This window comes from Hyperolius riggenbachi, chromosome 7, assembly GCF_040937935.1.
Source record: "Hyperolius riggenbachi isolate aHypRig1 chromosome 7, aHypRig1.pri, whole genome shotgun sequence".
Lineage (NCBI taxonomy): Eukaryota > Metazoa > Chordata > Amphibia > Anura > Hyperoliidae > Hyperolius > Hyperolius riggenbachi.
Genome location: NC_090652.1, coordinates 83,271,903 through 83,294,581, shown reverse-complemented (window position 1 = coordinate 83,294,581; position 22,679 = coordinate 83,271,903). Strand labels below are relative to the sequence as shown.

At 46.8% G+C, this 22,679-nt stretch overlaps 1 protein-coding gene across 3 annotated transcripts in view; it reads left to right on the top strand.

Annotated features, from left to right (window-relative positions):
* LOC137525575 (NADPH oxidase organizer 1-like) overlaps positions 1-22,679 on the top strand; it is a 94,806-nt gene that overhangs the window by 67,171 nt on the left and 4,956 nt on the right. For all 3 annotated transcript variants that reach the window (XM_068246719.1, XM_068246718.1, XM_068246720.1), the window contains 4 exons: positions 7,260-7,437; positions 10,061-10,254; positions 10,354-10,464; positions 11,704-11,821. In XM_068246719.1, the coding sequence (XP_068102820.1) occupies positions 7,260-7,437; positions 10,061-10,254; positions 10,354-10,464; positions 11,704-11,821 (601 nt within the window). The remainder of the gene's footprint in view (positions 1-7,259; positions 7,438-10,060; positions 10,255-10,353; positions 10,465-11,703; positions 11,822-22,679) is intronic.

The following is a 22,679-nucleotide window of genomic DNA, read 5'->3' as shown; positions in this document are numbered from 1 at the left end:
CCCTCCTGATGTTCGACTGCCTGTCAGAAAGGACGTTCAGTGCAGCTGGAGGCATTGTCACTGAGAAGAGAAGTCGCCTAAGTCACAAAAGTGTTCAGTACCTCACCTTTATCAAAATGAATGAGGCATGGATCCCGGAGGGCTACTGCCCACCCGAAGACTAAGTCAGTCCCCACACACAGCATCTCTGCCTGCATGCTGTGTGACTGCCTGCCCCATGACTAAGTCGCTCCCCACACAGCATCTCAGCCCGCAGGCCGCTAGACTGCCTTCTCCGCCACCACCAACAGGGTCCAGGCCTCCAGGCGGATTCCTGAACTTTTAAGGCCGCTATTAGCAGCGACTGCTATACTAATTTTTCTGGTGCGTCTACATGCCTGCCTAATTTTGCTGGCTGCACTGCGGCTGAAACAACAAAACAAAAGGCATGTATATGTGTCAATTCCTCTTTGTGATCATTACCTTGCCGCGGTGAAGGAGCCTGCGTATCACAATGAAGCAATGACCGCCGGCTATATGAGTGTGACGGGGGGGGGGGGGGGGGGGTGGCACACCAAAGATAATAAGGTCATTGCTTCAATGTGGACAGACCAAATACGATCAGCTGGACATCCACTGTTGTTCTGTCATTGAGCTACCTCAGCCTGGCGACCATATGGGCTTGGAAACCGCTATCACCTGCACTCTCGCCATGGTGCTTACTAGTCCCGCACGGCCGTCACAACACAAACAGCTGTTTGCGGTGCGTTACACAGTGAGTTTGGTGTGTCAGTGTGAAGCAGTACTCTAATTGTACTATCTGATTGATGTATACACATGCAAGATGTTTTAAAGCACTTTAGGCCTCCAATTTAGCATGCAATGTGATTTCTGCCCTTAAAACGATGCTTTGCGTCAAATCTAGATTTTTCCCCAGGACTTTTGGCGTCTATCCCACTCACCCATGCAATAACTCAGATGTTAGACCCCTTGAAACATCTTTTCCAATACTTTTGTGGCCAGCATAAATGTTTCTAGTTTTCAAAGTTCGCCTCCCCATTGAAGTCTATTGCGGTCTGTGAAAGTTCGCGAACCAAACGTTTGCGGAGGTTTGCGAGCGCGGTTTGCAAACCTAAAGTCTGAGGTTTGGGCCATCTCTATTCCATGCACAGCTGTAGAAACTGTGCCTTTGTCCAATAAACTTTCAGGCTACTTGCACACCAAGACGTTGCGTTAGGTGCTACGTTAAGATCACATAACGTGCACCTAACGCAAGGCCTGGTGCTCTTCGATGTGAACGTCGGAGTGAGCCGCGTTGTGCAGCTCACTCTGGCGTCCGTGATGCCGTGATGCGTACTCTTGGACGCATGCGGCATCACGTGGTTCCACCGGCCAATCGCCGCACAGAGTGGCACCACCAGGAAGTAAGCACTGCACGTCGCAACGTGCAGTGAATATTAATTAGCCATGTGCCTGGCCGCTCTCCGCTCCTCCCCAACCTGACTGAGCATGTGCAAACAGTCTAACGCGGCTTAAGCCGCTGTACTGCCCTAGCATGCTGCACTTTCGGGAGAACGTGCAGCGTTACGTGTAACGCAACGTGGGTAGTGTGAACAGCCCACTTGTGTTACAGTGCTGTGCGTTGGGGGAGCGTTACAGGCTGCACTAACGTGCGCCTGTAACGTCCCTGTGTGTAAGCAGCCTTAATCAATCATCAGAATTGATTGACTCAACTCCTTATTTGTAGGGATGATCAAAGAAATGCAAATTCTTCCGAGTTGATGCAAATGTATGCAAATTGTGATGCAAGTATATGCAGTTTGAAAATGGACCAATCAATTTAAACCCATGTTTAAGGGAACTAAACTGAGTAGGATATGGATTTTTCCTTTTAAAATAATACCAGCTGCCTGACTCCCCTGCTGATCCTGTGTCTCTAATACTTTTAGCCACAGCCCCTAAACAAGCATGCAGATTAGGTGCTCTGACTTAAGTCAGACTGGATTAGCTGCATGCTTGTTACAGGTGTGTGATTGAGCCACTACTGCAGCCAAAGAGATCAGCAGGTCTGCCAAGCAACTGGAATTGTTTAAAAGGAAACATCCATATCCCTCTCAGTTTAGGTTCCCTTTAAAGAGAACCCGAGGTGTGTTTAAAGAATGTTATCTGCATACAGAGGCTGGATCTGCCTATACAGCCCAGCCTCTGTTGCTATCCCAAACCCCACTAAGGTCCCCCTGCACTCTGCAATCCCTCATAAATCACAGCCGTGCTGTGAGGCTGTGTTTACATCTGTAGTGTCAGTCTCAACTGCTCCCCCGCCTCCTGCATATCTCCAGTCCCTGCCCCCGTCCCTTCCCTCCAATCAGCAGGGAGGGAAGGGATGCAGGCGGAGACTGGAGTTCTGCAGGAGGCGGGGAGAGCAGCAGACTGACACTATAGAGATAAACACAGCCAGCTCTGACAAGCTGTTTGTCAGCAGCGTGGCTGTGATTTATGAGGGATTGCAGAGTGCAGGGGGACCTTAGGGGGGTTTGGGATAGCAACAGAGGCTGGGCTGTATAGGCAGATCCAGCCTCTGTATGCAGATAATAATCTTCAAACCCACCTCGGGTTCTCTTTAACTGATTGGTCCTTTTTCAAGCTGCATATATTTGCATACAAATTTGCATAATTTCAGAAGTATTTGCATCTCATTGATCATCTCTACTTATTTGTAACCAATTTTGTTTGATTCAATCAATGCTGTTATCTAATTGCACATCTGACTACAAATATGATATATAGTGAATAGGGCCTTTACATGTGTCCAGTTCCCCATTGCACAGCACAGAAACTACCATAGTGGTTACTATGGGGTCCTGTGCCACTGTGCTATATGCACCACACGTTGTAAGTTCCCATATCTACTTATTATCAATTATGGGGAAAGAACAACAACAAAAACATTTGTATAGCGCTTTTCTCCCATGGGACTGAAAAGGGCATAGGCAGGTCAGTGCATAGTTGTGGTTTGGAATGTGTTACTGGGGAAAAAGTTATGTGATATTGATTTAAAAGCCTCCAGGGCGGGAGCTGTCTTGATTGGGTGTGGCAATGAGCTCCAAAGGGTAAGGACAGCATAAAAGAAGCTTCTGGCTCCAAAGGTTTTGAGGTGGACTCTAGGGATTGGTCAAGAGAAAGGGCAAATGCTAAAACCAAGCAGAATCTGACTTGTATATGGCTGCAGGAAAGGCTTCTCAGCAACTGTGTGATTGCTTCTTCAGCACAGATGCAGCAAGAGCTGAAAAGCAAATGCAAACACACATGAGTTCCACATATTATTTGTGCTGGAGATGCGATAGTATGTTTCCCTATGGCTCAAGTGGGCAACCGTTTTCAAAATGCTGGACTGAGAATTCCACTGATCACAGTGGACAAACTGGACACTGGAGAGGAGAAAGAGAATGATGAATAAACTACCGTGGCGGAGGGGGGGGCGGGGGGGGGGGGGGGGGGGGGGTAAGTATGATGTGTTAATGTTTATCTTGACTTTTCATTTTCAGTTCAGGTTTGTTTTAAAGTGTAGTAACTGTCGGGCATAAAATAAAAAATCAATTCTTTATTTGTATCTGGTAAACAAGTAATAAGGATGCTAACCAGGCAATTAAGAAGTTAAAATCACTATTACTTTTCTTGTTGATAAATGATCATTCCCCAGTTTACCTGACACTTATTTGGTACATACAAAATTTGGTAAACAAAAAGGAAGTTGCAGGGCATGCTGGGTTGTCCTTTTTTGCTTCTCTATTTCCCCTCAGACTTAAAGGTGAACTTCAGCCTAAACAAACATACTGTCATCAAGTTACATTAGTTATGTTAATTAGAATAGATAGGTAATATAATCTCTTACCCACCCTGTTTTAACAGAACAGGCAAATGTTTGTGATTCATGGGGGCTGCCATCTTTGTCATGGGGGCAGCCATCTTTTTGGTTGAAAGGAGGTGACAAGGAGCAGGAGACACAGTTCCAACTGTCCTGTGTCCTGATTACCCCTCCCAGCTGCTTGCGCTAGGCTTCAAATGTCAAATTCAAAATGTAAAAAAAATAAAAAATTGCACCAAAACAGCAGAACGAGAGCAACAACATCAGAAATCCCATCATGCTTTGCACAGCATCAGGGGAAAAAAGCCCGGGCAGTTTTCTTCTGTGCAGCTAAAAATGAGGCTAGTATAAGAGAAACAAAGTTCTGATGCTGTGAAACTGTTAAAGAAACACCAAGCCTTTTCAGTGCTGCTGAGTCGATTTTTATTCCGGAGGTTCACTTTAACTAATACAGCCTGATTGGCTGAAGCCCCTTTCCCTCCTGTTTTCCCCTCCCACACCTCTGTTCCTCTCTGATTGGCCGATATTTCTCATGCTGAGACAATGCACTTTCTATAGTGAAGGGCGAGCAAATCAGGAAGAGAAAAGTAAGAAAGGAAATGACATCAGGATTGGCTTCAAAATAGCCACAATTAAAATAGGAAATGCAAAGAAGAATTTTCAGTTTTTTTACTGTAGAAAAATCACTAAAATCATAAAATCTAAACATGGACAGTGCAATACATATGTTATGTAAGTAGAGCAAGTATTTATCTACTTATATATGTGGGGGGTTCTGAGATAGTATGGCTGACAGATCCCCTTTAAAGGAAATAAGCAGGCTAATAAAAACAAACCACTGTGTAATTAATAAGGTTTCTAGCCAAACAATCTCACTTTCTCTGTGGAATGTAAAGTGCCCGTAGTGCGTTTTCTGTGTGAAAGTTGTTATTTGTGTTTGATTTAGAGGCAGACAATGTTTCTACTAAGCCAATGTCATTTCATTGGCATACGTTTTGGGACTGCGGTATTTTTGCATTTGCACCATTTTTATTACTTGTTTCCTTTTAGTTTTTGCCAGCATCTCCACCCTCTGTTCTGTTTTTTTGTGTGTGTGCTGTTCAGTTTCCTCCTTTATCAAGTGTGCACCTTGGCAGTAACCGCTCTGTTTATGTGGTAGCTTGCACCCTCTGGTGGTGGCATGGTGAAAAGCATTTTAACGTTTTACTACACTTCAAAAGTAAACCTGTACTTCAACCCCTCAAGGTTCCAGATTACATCCAAAATGTCCATAATGTTGTCTATCCAAATCAAACAAACAAACCATGCTGTCTATAGGTGAATCAATCAAATAGAAAAAATTAAACATTAGAAAACAAACAAAGAAAAAAACAGCACCCTTCACACAACCATCCTACATGAATTCTTGCTGCTGCCCCCTTCATATAATATTTGCTTATTCCGATCTCTCCCACCTTTAAATAAATGCATAAATCATTAACTTATGTGATCATATATTATAAACATAAAAATAACCCCTCCATTAGCCACACATCATAATATTTGTAATTAAGTGAAGTGCCATTATTTCATAGAACCATTACTCTTCTCATTTATCTAATAAATCATGTGGGCATGCCCATTGCATGCAACATACTTACCAAAACCCGGAACCTAATATAAAGGTGTATATTAGCAACCTATGAACACCCACCACATTCCCCAGTGATCACCGTAGGTACAGTAATACACATGCAATTAGCTGAGAGCCTGATGAATTATGAATAGATTGCCTCCTAACAAGGCATATGGTCTATATAAATAATTATTGAGGCTTGCAAATATACATGCAAGTTTTTGCAAAAAAAAAAGGGGGGGGGGGGTGAATACCATACTATGTGATTCTCATGTGTATTAACATCCAAAGGAACTCTAACCTCGGAACCCTAGATTTTTGTATTAACCACCCTGGCGTTCTGATAAGATCGCCAGGGAGGCTGCGGGAGGGTTTTTTTTTAATAAAAAAAAAACTATTTCATGCAGCCAACTGAAAGTTAGCTGCATGAAAGCCCACTAGAGGGCGCTCCGGAGGCGTTCTTCCGATCACCTCCGGCGCCCAGAATAAACAAGGAAGGCCGCAATGAGCGGCCTTCCTTGTTTTGCTTAGATCGTCGCCATAGCGACGAGCGGAGTGACGTCATGGACGTCAGCCGCCTCCGATCCAGCCCTTAGCGCTGGCCGGAACTTTTTGTTCCGGCTACGCTGGGCTCAGGCGGCTGGGGGGACCCTCTTTCGCCGCTGCTCGCGGCGGATCGCCGCAGAGCGGCGGCAATCAGGCAGCACACGCGGCTGGCAAAGTGCCGGCTGCGTGTGCTGCTCTTTATTTGAAGAAAATCGGCCCAGCAGGGCCTGAGCGGCAGCCTCCGGCGATGATGGACGAGCTGAGCTCGTCCATACCGCCAGGCTGGATTTATTAAGTATGTACCTGTATTTGTGTTAAAGTACTACTACACTTCTAAAGTAAACTGGAATTTGTAATAATTTGCCAATAAAGGAAAATATGTCTCTAGCTTTAGTGGTAGCCAGGCCATGATCTGTGGGTGCAGACAGGCAAATGATCTGGTTCCAGCTTTCTGGAAAAGAAAAGAACAAAATAAACTAAAATATTTAAAATTACTTGGAAGGTAGAGGTGGACTCACTTCCTAAAAGCAGAAACAAAACTGTAAATTTCAAAACTACATACATTTGTTGATATACGCCCCAAAAAGTGTTAGCGCGTTTCGCAGGTATAACCTGCTTCATCAGGCAATAAAACCGGGGTATATAACAAAAGCTGATCAGATTCCAAACTGTATGTGAAAACAAGTGTAAAATTATTATCATGTATTTTTATAGCAATAAGAATGTGTGCAGCGCTCCTCCATAGTCCTGTTACCAAGTGTCCTTCAGTGGTTCCTAAAATCAAATCCCTTCTCCGCCACAGTCTAAAGTCTTGCATGCATGCACACGGACTGGCGCCAAGGGAGGATCAGAATTGGCCCCTTGGACATTTCAGGCCTGATGTTATACAGACGTGTCAGTAGCCTGCTGGCTAGTGATGCATCGGTTGCTATGGAGGGAGACGGAACTATGACATGCGATGCACAGAAGAATAGTTCAGAGCGGCAGGCGTGAGTGCGTGGAGAGAACCAAGCAATAAGAGGCTTCTAGGGTGTTGGAAGATCAGGCACGCTGAATGAGATGTGTAAGGAAATCCACACAAACACAGAGAGAACATGAAAACGTTACCTTCGGCAGATAGTGTCTGGGCTGGAAGGACTCTAGCAGAATCATTTCTTATGGGTTGTATTAATTAATTATTGTTATATTCAAATAGATTGGTGGCATCTTTGTAATTGGGAATCAATATAATCTATTACTTTTTTTTTCTCTTAGATGTCCCACTGTGGTTCCGCACCAGGTTCTCCTCTCGTTATATGGAGCGACTCCGCCTTGTGCAAGCTTACTCTCAGGAGCTTCTCCAAACTGACTCCAAGATCTCCCAGTGTGAGGACATCATCCAGTACTTCTCCCCCAACAGCCAGGACCTGACCCCATCCTTCCCTGAAAACAGGTCCGATCTTTGATTGCTCACCCATATGAGTCTGTTATTATTGTTTCCACAGAGAGTGAAGAGTTCTCAGCTCAATAACCTCCATACAATGGCCAAGGTCTATGTAAAGCTGGCTACTAATAAGCCAATCTTTTTCATTCAATCTTACCAAATCTATGTAGTAGAAGAATAAACTGAATGAAGATATTGAATAGAGACTGTAGGCAATCCCTTATTACATAGAAATGGTAAAATTGGATAAAAAAAGATTGGATCATTAGTGGACTGGACACCTTAAAGAGAACCAGAGATGAAGCACCCTCTTGTATTTTACCTTATAAATCAGTGGGAACATGACAGTAAACACCTAATCTGCCCTTTGTTTCATTGTTCTCTGTGTAATCTGACTGTTATCACCTCTGATAAGAATCCCCGACTGAGAAGTCAGGCTGCTCCGTCTAGCTTTGCTACAGAAAGATTATAGCTAAGTCTGTCTTCTGTGGTGTTATTTCAAGCCCAAGCCTGCCCCCTTGTGGCTATGCTATAATGACTCAGCAATAATCATTCCCAGCAAAGCCAGATTTAATTGCTCAGTCTGGGATTCTTGTGACTGCTGATAACAGACACTTTTAGCAGTGAGGATGAAACAGACAGCATGGTAAGTGTTTTCTCTAATGTTCTTACTGATATACATGGTAAAATACACAAGGGTGCTTCGTCTCTGGTTCCCTTTAAGAAATGAGGACTCTTTGGATAATAGCTATTTATGAGAGCCTGGTCATCAGATTTGCTGCCATAGCCTATTCACATATACTGTATGAATATCTGTGGCAGCACCCACAAAAGCAACCACTCTGTCTCAGTAGAGTTGAGTTCAGATTAGGCCTCAGAACATAGCTATTGCTTGTCTAGTTTCCCAAGTACCGTAATGGGCTTCGGTATAATGCCAGCCTGGTACACACCATGTAGGGTTTTACTTTGGGGAATCTTTTAGGCAGTGACTGGGAGCCCAATGGTGCAGTATTGTTTGGTATAAGGAGGATTAAAGTATATAGATATATACTCACAAAGGTGGGTTGCAGTTCCTGCAACCATGCTTGTTCGGATTCCGCGGAAATGCAAAAAAGATCTCTGGTTCCCACTCTTCTGTTCAATATACCCTGAAAATTTGGTGTTTCTGGCACCTATGGGGGGCTTTGCTATTAACCGCTAAAGTCGCCGGCTACCCGATATGCGGTAATTTTAAGCCAATCAGAAGACTCAGAATGAATAAACCAATCAGAGAATGCGGAAATTTCTGCCTAAATCCCCATTCTCTGATTGGTTTATTCATTCTGAGTCTCCTGTCATAAAATTACTGCATATCCGTAATGCGGATTTTCCGCATTTTACATTACAGTCAATGGGCGCTGACTTTAGTGTTTAAAGAGAATCTGTACTGTCTGATTTGTACAATAAAAAACATACCAATTGAGTCACTGTGATCTCCTGGATCCCTCTTTGCCATTTCCGCAGCTCCCCGCCACGATCCTGGCTTTTAATCACCAGTTTTAGGCAGTGTTTACAAACATAAAAAAAGGCCGCTATCCAGGAAGTGATGTTTGTGTGTATATATATATATATATATATATATATATATATATATATATACTGTATATGTATATATCATGTTACAGTATACTACAAGTGTTTATTACATAGTGAACTCCAGTCAGGGATTCTCAGTTTCTCAGCATGGGAAGCTCCTTCCCCCCTCAGACAAGCTGAAATTGAGAGCAGAGAGCTGTCTGTGACTAATAAACAAAGCACACACACAGAGCCTGCAGGGGGTGGGAGGGAGCATGCATAACTTCTCCCTATCACAGCAGAGGCAATGCATTCCTCTCTGGTTCGACAAGGCTTGACAAAGAAAAGAAGATTAGATATATTACAGAGACAGTGCAAATAGAAAAGGCTGCAGTATGCCAGAGCACATTAGAACAGGTATGGGAACTTATAGGATAGAAGAAATAAGGCTGAAAATTTTGTTACAGAGTCTCTTTAATAGCAAAGCCCCCTGTAGGAGCTAGAAAACCAAATTTTCAGGTTATGTTAATCAGAACAGTGGGAACAAGAGGAACATTTTTTTCAAAAAGACCTTGTAATTTTTGAGAAAATCGATAGCGGAAAGCGGTAGTGGTAATTGGCAATGGCGAAAAGCGGATTTTGGCATTTCCGAACATCCCTACTGTATGGAATTAACCGTCCATACTCAGTACCGGTCCGGCCGGATAATGGATGGTCGCTCTCCTGTATTGCAATAGACTTTCCAGAACAATTGCAAAGCTATTGCCTCTAAAGGAGGTATTGGGTAGGATGGAGGCATCCTCTGTGATTCTATTTTAGTATTTATTTTTTTAAATTATAAATAAAAAAATTTCCATCATTCGATCATTTCCAGCATGTCCGATCTGCTTCCAGTTGAGAAAAGGATCTATTTTCTGCAATATCGATCTCAAAATCGTCTGTCTGCCTGTCTCAATCGGATGCTGGCCGGACATGCTGGACATGTCCCATTGATCTGTGTACCAGCTTTATGACTATTACACTATAAGATTCTGTGCATGTTGGATGGAATATGATTACCGGTGTCTTGTGTTTGCAGTCTGGTGATATTACCATCAGAGAGTGACCAGAAGCAGGAGGTGACCATCCCAAGGTCTGATCAGCCTACATCACAGCCCATCTTATCAGAACCCTACCTATGCATTGACGCCTATGAGACCAAAGACACCAAGAACAGACCATTCAAAGTCAAGAAAAATGAGCAAATTGATGTCATCATCAAGGACTCTACCGGTAAGGCAAGATCTACTTTATGTGGAAATTTAACACTTTGGAGCACCTCAAGTGTCCTTTAATATCATCTATATAGACAAATATTTTTTCTTTCCATAGGCTGGTGGTTGGTGGAGAATGAAGAGAAGTGCCTGGCCTGGTTCCCAGCACCGTATTTAGTGAAGCCAATATCTGCAGAAAATAATTCAAAGAAGAAATCATTCCATAAAGGTGACCAAGTTATGACTGCTGCCTGGAACCCCCAAAACCCTTCTATTTATACTTAAAGGGGTTCTGTGGCATACATAAAATAACATAAACTGCATCTATTGCCCCCCTGCAGCTGTAATGTCCTGCGCCATCCTCCTACGATCCTTGGTTCCCCGCCGCCGGTCCCGGTTTAATATCCGTCTAAATAGACGAATAATGCTCGCTCCCACGAGCGTCATCGGGAGCTTACTGTGCAAGCGCCACAGAACCACTTTAAGTAGCATTTCACCCACAATTGCTATTTTTCGATGATTATTACATACCCCTTGCACTTCCAGATACATGACTGGAACAAAAAGTGAGAGACAGACAGTACTGATGCAGTAGTGCAGCCTAAGTTATTATCCTCTATTAGAGAGAAGTAGGCCAAGGTGAACAATGGACCGGGAAGACACAAAAGAGAAAAGACAACAGAAGTCAACAGGGCAATATGTAGAACAAAAAACAGAATACGATGTATATGTGTAAAGAAATTCACTCACAAATTTCTGGTTGTATATAACCTGCAATCACCGATAAGGCTTACGGAGGAATTCTTGCCCCCGTTCGGGCTTGCGGGGATCCTCAGAGATCACCCTCCCAATGTTTAGGTAGGTCCTAGGGGTAAGAACTATGCTAAGAAATACAACCTCCCAACAGAGGTGTGATTTGTTAGGTAGACCATTTAGAAAAGAGAGGTGCAAATGGCTTACCTCTCCTGCAGAACGAAGAGCAGCTAAAACAGCAAATAAAACTCGATTAAATATTCAAGAGTTTATTACACAAAGGTAGAGTCAGACAACACGTTTCTCTGGCATTTCTTACTTCATCAGGTAAAAAAAAAAACACAAACAAAAGTGCCTACTGGCTAGAATAGATCAGACTCGAGACGCTCTGACGGTCTGACCCTATTTTTGTGTAATAAACGCTTGAAAATTCAAGAGTTATATTTGCGGCTCTGGCTGCTCTTGCTTCCACAGGATATTTCTTCCATTTTCTATATTTTTGGGCACCTCAACCTAACAAATGATTATTCTCTGCTGGCTGTATAGTAAATCCAGATTTGAGTCCTGTGGGTCTATATTGGTTGCAGCTTCTGAGGTATCCCCAATCTGCTGACCTCCAAGTAAAGAAATCATTGGTTCAGCGATGTTAACAGACTTTTTATAATCAGAACAATCACGTTGTGATATTAATATGTGACATTTATATTTCTCCCAGGGTCATTTTACTATGCACATAAGGCATTCGAGGCCCAGAATGTGGATGAAATTGCTCTTAAAATTGGGGTTGTTGTGGAGGTGATAGAGAAGTCTGACGATGGATGGTGGCTGATCTGGTAAGAACATACCTAATTAAAGTGAAACTTAAAGTGCACCTGAACTCAAAACTTCCTCTCTGCTCTAAAGGATAAGCAACAGCATAATGACCTTTAAAGAAAAACATTACATTGTTACAGCTTACAGAACTCCTGCAATAAATCTACAGTGTGTCTGCTTCATGCTTTCATGAAAGCAGACAAAGGGTTAACATTCTGTGTATACATATTAGCTGTGTCTGCCAAGGACTGCCAAATTTCTGGGCTGACACAGCTGAGAGATCAAATCACACTTGTGATTACTTACAGATGAGGGGGAATTAGACAGGCTCTTCTCTCTAAATACATACAGGGAGCATTTCTCTCTGTTTTACTTGTGCCCTTTGCAAGAGTTCAAGTCCAATTTAAATGAAAATAAAGTGATTCAATAAACAACTGACGCTATCATCCTACTTCTGAAAATGACTTTTAGATATCACACAGTTTTATGTTATGTTTAAAAAACTTTAAAAAGCAGATTTATTGTTTGTCCTGTGTCTCAGAGTGCTAAAATATATGAACTATTGACCTTTATATCTCTCCTCTCCTATAATTCCTTATCAGGACGTTATAGTCCGAGTGGATCCCAACTTTAGAAAAACTGTCAGCTGCATAGTTGAATATTCCCTCTTTCAGGCAGAGAAATAAGAAAAGGAACACAGCCTAGTTTTTTGTGTGCTGGGCATTGTACATACACACAGTGGTGCTCAAATACCCTTTTTTAAAATTCGAGTTTGGTCGAATTCGAAAAGTAAATTATTCGAGGTCAGTCGAATATTCGAGTCGAATAATTTTTACTATTCGATTCGACCTCGGACTTCGAGCTCACTATTCGAGTCAGTATTCGAGCTCATTATTCGAGCTGACTATTCGAATTGGCCTTAAATAGCTTCCAAACACTTGTTTTGAGGGTGAATGATGCAAGAAACATCTTTTTTTCCAAGTAACAACAGCAAGTGATTATGTGGGGATGTTCCTTTAAAAAAAAAAAGGTGAAAAGAGAAGTTGTGTCCAGAATTTTGTTCAGTACTGTATATACTTCTTCTTCTTCTTCTTCTTCTTCTTCTTCTTCTTCTTCTTCATCTTCTATCTTCTTATTCTTCTATATCTTCTTCTTCTATATCTTCTTCTATATCTTCTTCTTCTTCTATATTGTCTTCTTCTTCTTCTTCATCTTCATCTTCTTCATCTTCTTCATCATCATCTTCATCATCATCTTCTTCTTCTTCTTCTTCTTCATCTTCTTCTTCTTCTTCATCTTCTTCATCTTCATCTTCTTCATCTTCATCTTCTTCATCTTCTTCTTCTTCTTCTTCTTCATCTTCTTCTTCTTCATCTTCTTCTTCTTCATCTTCTTCTTCTTCTTCACTTATTTCTCTTTTCAATTTTTTTTTTTACAGAAATGCAGCTATTTTTGAGCGTAACAAATAGCTGGTGGCGCACGCATGTTGGAAGCGCCATTGTATGTGCTCCCTGGCAGTGGAAACACACAGACAGCAGGAGGTAAATTCAGCAGCAGGAGGAGGAGGATGAGTGTGTGGCAGCAGGCAGTCAATGAGGCAGGCAGCGTGACATAATTACAAAAAAGATATTGCAGTTTTAGAGCAGGTGCAGAGACGAGCAACAAAATTGATACGTGGGATGGAAGGTCTCACTTACCAAGAAAGGTTAGATAAACTGGGTTTATTTAGTCTAGAGAAAAGACGCCTTAGAGGAGATCTAATTAACATGTATAAATACATCAGAGGGCAATATAATAGCTTGGCGGATGAGCTTTTTGTCCCTAGGCCTTCTCAAAGGACTAGAGGACATGATCTGCGCATGGAGGAAAAACGTTTTAGCCATTTATTTAGGAAAGGGTTCTTTACAGTAAGAGTGATTAAGATGTGGAATGCATTGCCACAGGAAGTCGTTATGGCAAACTCTATACCTGCATTTAAAGGGGGCTTAGATGCTTTCCTTGCGTTGAATGACATCCATGGCTACAATTACTAGGTAATGCCAATGATGTTAATCCAGGGATTTTATCTGATTGCCATCTGGAGTCGGGAAGGAATTTTTACCTTGTAAGGGTTTTTTCGCCTTCCTCTGGATCAACAGGGATATGTGAGGGAGCAGGCTGGAGTTGTACTTTGTACTGGTTGAACTCGATGGACGTATGTCTTTTTTCAACCAAAGTAACTATGTAACTATGTAACATAATAACCCTGGTACCTAGCGGTGATACCAGGGCTGTAAATAAACACAACAGGAGGTCCCAGACAGCGGTCGTGCAGCCCACATCGTGCCCAATACACAACTGGGACAACACAGTTTTCAACCCGGGCACCTCAGAAAAATTAAACCTTTTTTTTTTTTTTTTTTTTTAATGGTTTTTTGGTTTTGTTTGTACAACCAATTACACAGATATATAGCTATTGTTTGACGTAATAGCTGGTGGCAGAGTGGCAGCAGAATGTAATTCTGTGTACCCTGGCAGTGGGAAACACAGACAGACAGCAGAAGGGCAGTACACAGCAGCCCACTGTAGGTGTAAAATGTGTGGCTGCAGGCGACGTAATAGTCAAACTGAACCAGGCTGGCTTAGTGAGCAGGAGCCAGGAGGTGGTAAAGGGTGGTAAGGCACATTAACGATGGTTCTTAGCCAGTTCATGTCCCCCTCTCGCCGACAACAGGGGCCAGGAACTCGCCTTCCACCCACGCCTGGTTCATCTTGAGAAACGTCAGTCTGTCCACAGACTTGTGAGACAGACGTGAGTGTTTCTCGGTGACCACGCCACCAGCTGCACTGAAGCAGCGCTCGGACAGCACGCTGGAAGGGGGGCAGGACAGCACTTCCAGGGCGTACTGCGCCAGCTCGCTCCAGATCTCCAGGCGCTTGACCCAATACTCCATGGGATCAACAGGGGCATCGCTGTCAAGCCCGCTGTAGGACCCCATGTAGTCAGCCACCATGCGGGTCAGGCGCTGGCTGTGACCGGAGGAGGATGCTGCTGCATCATGCACCTCCTCTCTAGTCACTGCTGCCGGAGCCTCTACAGTCCTGTAGAGCTCGTGGCTGAGAGACAGCAGGTCTGTGGGGCGCTTGCTGCTGGATGCAGGCACCTGCTGCTGCCTCTGTGCTGGCTGCTGGACAGTGGGGGTGGAAGGCTGGGGGAAGGCTTCCTCCAAGCGCTCAACAAGGGCCTGCTGCAAGCTCCTTATTTGTTGCGCTGGGTCTCCTCCTGCAGGCGGCAGGAACTGGCTCAACTTCCCCTTGAGGCGTGGGTCCAACATCATGCTGATCCAGATGTCCTCCCTCTGCTTCATCTGGATCATCCTGGGGTCCTTGCGCAGGCACGCCAGCATGTGCGCTGCCATTGGGAAGAGGCGGGCCACGTGTGCTGGCACATCAACGGCAGTGCTGTCCTCCTCATCCTCCTCCTCTGCCGCCTCATCCTCTCTCCACCCCCGCACCAACTCAGCTGCGCTGTGCTGATCCCCCTCATCAGCAGCAAGGTCAGGGACCTCCACCAAGTCCTCCTCCTCCTCCCCCTCAGAGGTGGACTGTGCAGCTGCTTGCCGCTCCTGCTGGTCCAAGGCTGCCGCTCCCTGTTCCAGCAAAGCATCGATGGCCCTGTTCAGCAGACAAACCAGGGGCACCCACTCGCAGACCATAGCATGGTCCCTGCTCACCATGTTAGTGGCCTGCAGAAAGGGAGCCAGCACTAAGCACACCTGCTGCATGTGCCTCCAGTCATCATCGGGGACGATGGACGGGATGTTGCTGGTCTTGTCCCTTCTCCGAGCGGCGGAAACAGTGGCCAGGGCAAGGTACTGGTTGACAGCGTGCTTCTGTTCAACCAGACGCTCCAACATCACCAGGGTGGAGTTCCAGCGAGTCGGAACGTCAAGGATCAGCCGATGGCGTGGCAGCTCCAGCTCCTTTTGCACGTCTTCCAGGCTCGCACAGGCTGCAGCCGAGCGCCGGAAGTGACGCACAACGTTCCTTGCCGTTTCCAGCAGTTCGCCCATCCCCTGGTAGGTGCGCAAGAACTTTTGCACCACCAGGTTCAGCACGTGGGCAAGACAGGGGATGTGGGTCAGGTTTCCCCTGTCTATTGCGGCAACCAGATTGGCCCCATTGTCGGCCACCACCTCTCCGACTCTGAGGCCTCTGGGGGTCAGCCAAATCCTCTCCTGCTCCTGGAGTTTGGCCAACACATGGGTTGCCGTCAGCTTGGTCTTCCCAAGGCTGACCAAGTGCAGCAGCGCTTGGCAGTGGCGGGCCTTCACGCTGCTGCTGAGGCGGGGGGTTTGGCCAGGTGTGCCGGAGGATGGCAGAGGATCGGAGGAACCTGCTGCAGTTCCCCTGACCCTGCGGGGGGGCACCACCCACTGTGTTGCTGCTGCTGTGCCCGCTGCTGCTCTCCCATCCTCACCCCCTTCCACCAAGCTGACCCAGTGGACAGTGAAGGACAGGTAGCGGCCTGTCCCGAAGCGGCTGCTCCAGGAGTCCATGGTGACGTGGACCCTTTCACCAACCGCGTGCTCCAGCCCTCGCTCCACATTGGCCATCACAAAGCGGTGCAGTGCAGGAATGGCCTTGCGGGCGAAGAAGTGTCTGCTGGGGAGCTGCCAGTCTGGGGCTGCGCAAGCAAGCAGCGCACGAATGTCGCTCCCCTCCTGCACAAGCGTGTACGGCAGGAGTTGGGAGCACATGGCCCGTGCCAGCAAGCCGTTCAGCTGCCGCACGCGACGGCTGCTGGGAGGCAGAGCCCTAACCACCCCCTGGAAGGACTCGCTCAAAAGGCTCTGGCGTGGCCTTTTGCTGGCACGGGAATCAGCAGACACAGCAGAGGAGGCCACTGAGGACTGGCTGCCAGAACAGGCCTCAGTGTCGGCGGCAGGAGTTGCAGAGGGGGGAGGAGCAGTGCGTTTCCGCACTCCTGCTGGTGCTGCTGGAGGAGCAGGAGGGCGGGTGGCTGCTGTTGCTGCTGCTGCTGCTGCTGAAGGCTGTGCAGTGATGGGTGTGGTGCCACTGCCAGCACCAGATGCCTTCAGCCTCTGGAACTCCTCATGCTGGTGGAAATGTTTCGCAGCAAGGTGGTTGATGAGCGAGCTGGTGCTGAACTTTAAGGGGTCTGCACCTCTGCTCAACTTCCGCTGACAGTGGTTGCAAGTGGCGTACTTGCTGTACACTGTGGGCATGGTGAAAAAACGCCAGATTGGTGACAAAAACGACCCCCTACGGCATGGAACCGCTGCTGCCTGTCTCCCTGTGGTGGTTGGGGGGGGGGGGGCTTGGGTGCGGCTGGTGGTGGTACTGGCAGATGCTGCTGCTGCTGCTGCTGCTGAGCCTGAGACACCAGCAGGCTGTGGGACCTGCCTACTGCTGCCAATGCTTGCAATGATGCGCCTCCTTGCAAGGCCCACAAGCGCATCCTCCTCCTCAGAGCTGCTGAGGACGACATCCCCTGGAGGTGGTGGCACCCAGTCTCTGTCTGTCACCGTGTCATCATCATCCTCCCCCTCCTGAAACATGTCCTGCTGGGATGATGACCCCCCAAACTCCTCTCCTGATGCATGGATGGGCTGCTTGACTGTCGCCACAGTCTTGCTGTCCAATTCCTCATCCCCCAAAGTGCCCATCAGCATCTCCTCCTCAAGATCGCCAACAACAGCAGACAATTTACTCATGATGCCTGGGGTCAAAAGACTGCTGAATGACAGGTCGGCGAGTGACGGTGAACTGGCCTCCTCCCCAGGCCCTGCTGGGCGGCTGCTGCGAACAGGGGTGGTGGTGGTGGTGGTGGTGAGGGTGGAGGCCTCGGATGCAGAGCTGATGGCGGGCTGCTCATCCTCCGTCATCAGTTGCACCACAGTGTCTGCATCCTTTTCCTCAATGGGACGTTTCCGACCCGGCTGGAGGAAAATCGGAGCAGGTGCTACACGCTGCTGCTGCTGCTGCTGTGTCTCTGCAGCGTGAGTTGCAGATGCTCCTGCTGGGCGGCGCCCAAGGCGTCCACGGCCAGTGGCTATGGGAGGAATGTTAGCCACTGACGCTGCTGCTGCTGCTGCTGCAGAACTGTGCATGGTGGCGCGCCCGCGCCCGCGGCTTGCCACAATGCTGCTCCCTCTCCTCCTGATTCCCTTGCTGCCCTTCCCCTTGCCCAAACCGCGCTGGCTGCCACTTCCAGACATCTTCGATGTTTTGGGCGTAAACACAAAAGTTTTTGAAAAGGGCCGGTGAAAAGTGGGGTACTTTAATGGAGTGGGTTGGTGGGTGAGGTGACTGAGTGAGTGTCCCGACTCCCTAGTACAGTAAGTAAGTAGTAACAGTCAGGAAGTACAACTAGCAGTTACAATAATCAGTAGTAATCACAAGGAAATAGAGTGTGTGTACACTACAGACAGTGAGTGCACGCACGCGCAAACACGCGCAGGAGCTGGCCTATGAACAGAGAGTGAGTGAGTGTCCCTAGTACAGTAAGTAAGTAGTAACAGTCAGGAAGTACAACTAGAAGTTACAATAATCAGTAGTAATCACAAGGAAATAGAGTGTGTGTACACTACAGACAGTGAGTGCAGGCACGCGCACACACGTGCAGGAGCTAGCCTATGAACAGTGACTGAGTGAGTGTCCCTACTACAGTAAGTAAGTAGTAACTGTCAGGAAGTAGAATTTACAATAATCAATCAGTAATCAGAAGGAAATAGAGTGTGTGTACAGTACACAGACAGTGAGTGCACACACACACGCAGGAGCTAGTAGCCTATGAACAGTGACAGTGAGTGTCCTAGTACAGTTACAGTATATAACTATTCAGAAGGAAATAGAGTGTGTGTACTACACAGACAGTGAGTGCAAGCACACGCAGGAGCTAGCCTATGAACAGTGACAGTCAGTGAGTGTCCTAGTACAGTTACAGTATATAACTATTCAGAAGGAAATAGAGTGTGTGTACTACACAGACAGTGAGTGCAAGCACACGCAGGAGCTAGCCTATGAACAGTGACAGTCAGTGAGTGTCCTAGTACAGTTACAGTATATAACTATTCAGAAGGAAATAGAGTGTGTGTACACAGACAGTGAGTGCAAGCACACGCAGGAGCTAGCCTATGAACAGTGACAGTCAGTGAGTGTCCTAGTACAGTTACAGTATATAACTATTCAGAAGGAAATAGAGTGTGTGTACACAGACAGTGAGTGCAGGGGCGTAGCAATAGGGGGTGCAGAGGTAGCGACCGCATCGGGGCCCTTGGGCCAGAGGGGCCCCGAAGGGCCCTCCCTTAACTACAGAATTAGCTCTCTATTGGTCCTGTGCTCATAATAATGACTTCTGTAGATACTTTGAATAGTGGTAATCATTAACAAACTGTCCCCCATCTCCTTCTTGCACCTCTGACACTGTAGTTGCCATTGGCAGATTTTGATGCGCCGTATAAATTGTTATGTATAGAGTGCTTGGGGGGCCCCATTGTAAAACTTGCATTGGGGCCCACAGCTCCTTAGCTACGCCACTGAGTGAGTGCAAGCACACGCAGGAGCTAGCCTATGAACAGTGACAGTCAGTGAGTGTCCTAGTACAGTTACAGTATATAACTACAATACAAAATACAATCACTAAGTAGTAGAGGACAGCAGAAATACTGTCTAATACTATCTAATACTGTCTAAATACTAATGAGAAATAAACTAACAGAGGACAGGAGGACAGCTGCCCACACAGGCAAGGCCCTGAGGCCTAAAGCTGTAAGCCTGCAGCAGCTGTCTGAGTCTCTCTCTATGTAACACAAAAGCTACTAACTAAAATACAATTTCTATCTAACTAACAACAATATAGGTGTGTATAGGAGGTGTATGTGAGCAAAAACGCTAGGTAAATGACCACAATAGAGCTCTTGCTAAGCCAAAGCACAAAGGAGCAACTCTCTCTCTATGCAAGTCTCAGGCAAGGACGGAGAAACGGAACATGGCGGCCGCTATTTATAGGGTAGGGGCTGGCCAGGGTCCCCCTCTGTGATTGGCTGCCGTCAGAGGGCCTGGGAGCCCTCTGATTGGCTCTAAGGACATCAATCTGGGCTATGACGCTATTCGAGCTCGGTATTCGAGCTCGAATAGCGCCGTTTGCTCGAATAGCTCGAATAGTGAATGGGCTATTCGCGTTTACTCGAATAGCCCATTCGAATAGCTGCAGCTATTCGGAGCTCGAATACCGAGTTCGAATAGCTGAAAAAGAGCTCGAATATTCGAGCTACTCGAATATTCGAGCTCTGCTGAGCACCACTACATACACATGTCCATCCAGGGCCGGATTACCAACCAGGCAACAAAGTCGCTTGGGGCCCCATTCAGAGTCAAAGGGGCCCCATCAGCACCTAAACCAGCCCTCGCCATCCTGTCAGCGGTGGCTGGTTAAAGGGACTCTGAGCAGTGTAGTAACTATGGAAAGATGCATATCATTTTAAAGCTCTCTTTCTCCTCGTTCCAATGATATATAAACGGTCACCCTATGCCTTTTAGTTTTCGCTATTTTCGCGATTGAAATCACGGCCACAGGACGACTTTTCTCCAAAGTCGGCAGCTCGATTCAGCACAATGCAATGAAATATAAGGAACCCAGGGGGATATAATTAGAAACATCATGCTGGTAGGTGTGAGGATGTAATTAATTTGTTGTGGGTATGCTTAAAGGCATACCCACAGGCACTGCTCGGAGTCCCTTTAAGGGCTCTGCCTCTGACACAGGAGACCAGGGTTCGAATCTCGGCTCTGCCTGTTCAGTAAGCCAGCATCTATTCAGTAGGAGACCTTAGGCAAGTCTCTCTAACACTGCTACTGCCTATAGGGCGCGTCCTAGTGGCTGCAGCTCTGGCGCTTTGAGTCCACCAGGAGAAAAGCGCGATATAAATGTTATTTGTCTTGTCTTGTCAAATGATGCCGTGCGCTGCTGATTGTCTTCAGAGCCAGGCTCTCCTCCTAGATCCCCCTCCTGCTACTGTGCGCTCTGCTGCTGCCCACTCCTCCCTCCCTTCCCACAGAGAACCACAGCTGCAGCAAGAATGATAGCAACAGATGGCAAATGCTCACTCACCTATCCATGATCCAAGCGATAGAGATCCCGTCATCTGAAACCCATCTGTCTCTTCTACAGTACAGCCGCTCGCTCTGAACTTCCTGATTCTCAGATCAGACAGGAAGTAGTAATAGTAGTAGTAACAGAGCGGCAGCACTCTAGAGGAGACAGATGGGCTCCAGATGACGGGACCTCTATTACTTGGATCGCAATAGGTGAATGTGAGTCATTTGGTGCTGTCCTTCTCCCCCGCTGCGGCTGCCTTCTCTGCTGGACTATCGTATTCACTGGGATGGAGGCTGCATGGTGGCTGTCTAGTTTGGGAGGAAATCGGTTGTTCGGTGGTGGGGGTGGTTATGTAATTCTGTCTGGGGAACGGCTTCCGGTTTGGCGGTGTCCAGAGCTTTCTGCTATTGCCAGGCTGGAGATGCAGGGGGAAAAGTGCTGCTGCTGTGATATCTGGTGCCCTCTTCACAGGGGTGCCCCAGCCCCTGAGTGCAAATGTCCCCGCCATTCATCTCTCCCTCTGCATTTTGCCGCTGCTATTCCCTGCATTGTGCACCCACATAGGAAAGCGGGCTGTTGAACCATAGCAACCAGTAGCTCGGCTGCCCCGGTATGTGCAGCATGTTGCTGTGCAGCTGCATCTTCTGATTCTATTACGACATGATGGGGGGCCCAAATCAGTTACTTTGCTTAGGGCCCCATTTAGCCTTAATCCAGCTCTGTGTCCATCTCATCATGTCACGTGATAAAGCTTCCCTTTAATACACTTGACGGTTTAGCATGAAGCCAGCATGGAGCAGGGAAGGGGAAGGCAGCAAAGAGGAACCTGGCTATGGGGAAAACAACAGCAGTCAGCCAAGTAAACTACAACTCAGTTAAGTGCTTGAGATAAGATGTCTTTCCAAGCTAGCCACAACCAGTCTAATGTCTGTATCCAGCTTTACACACAAGATCAGTAGGGATAAGAACCATCAGAAGAGTGGCACGATATCAGAGACATATGCATACCAAGAGAAACCAAGGGCCCAATCCAATTCTCTTTTTCTCCAAGTTTTCTCCTATTTATTTATTGTATTTATAAAGTGGCAACATATTACGCAGCGCTGGACAATAAATAGGGATACATACAATATTTAGGGGTGACATACAGCAAAATGACAACACCTGAATACAAGAAAGACCAGATCATGCAGCACAGTATGAGCACATGGTAATGCTTAGTCACTGGAGGGGAGCATGGAGATTAGGCAAGTTAGGTTCCCTCAGATGCATAGCATGGGTGCACAGTAATGGAGGTGCATGATCAGGTAGGACACAAAAGAAGGAGGACCCTGCCCAAAGGCTTACAATCTAGAGGGAGAGGTAAGGACACGGAAGGTAGGGGACCAGAGTTCAGCTGTGGGCTTAGATAGAGTGACCAGACGTCCCGGATTGCCCGGGACACGTCCCGGATTCGGGGTCCGCTGTCCCAGGCTTAATGAGGTCCCGGGAAACGTCCCGCTTTCAGCAGCGGGACGTCCCGGCCTCGGGACTCTGGCCACTCTCTCCTCAATGAACTGGCAGCGGCGTCTATAGACGCCGTGCCAGTTCATTGCCCGCAGCCCCGCTCCAGCCTCCTCTTCCGGTGTCTGTTTCCGACACCAGCAGGCGAGCAGGGCTACGGCAAGATGGCTGCCGGAGCCCTGTACTGGAGACCTATTTGTGTCACTAGTACAGGGCTTCGGGCGCCATCTTGCCGTAGCCCTGTCAGCGCGGGAGACCAGAGCAGGAGGAAC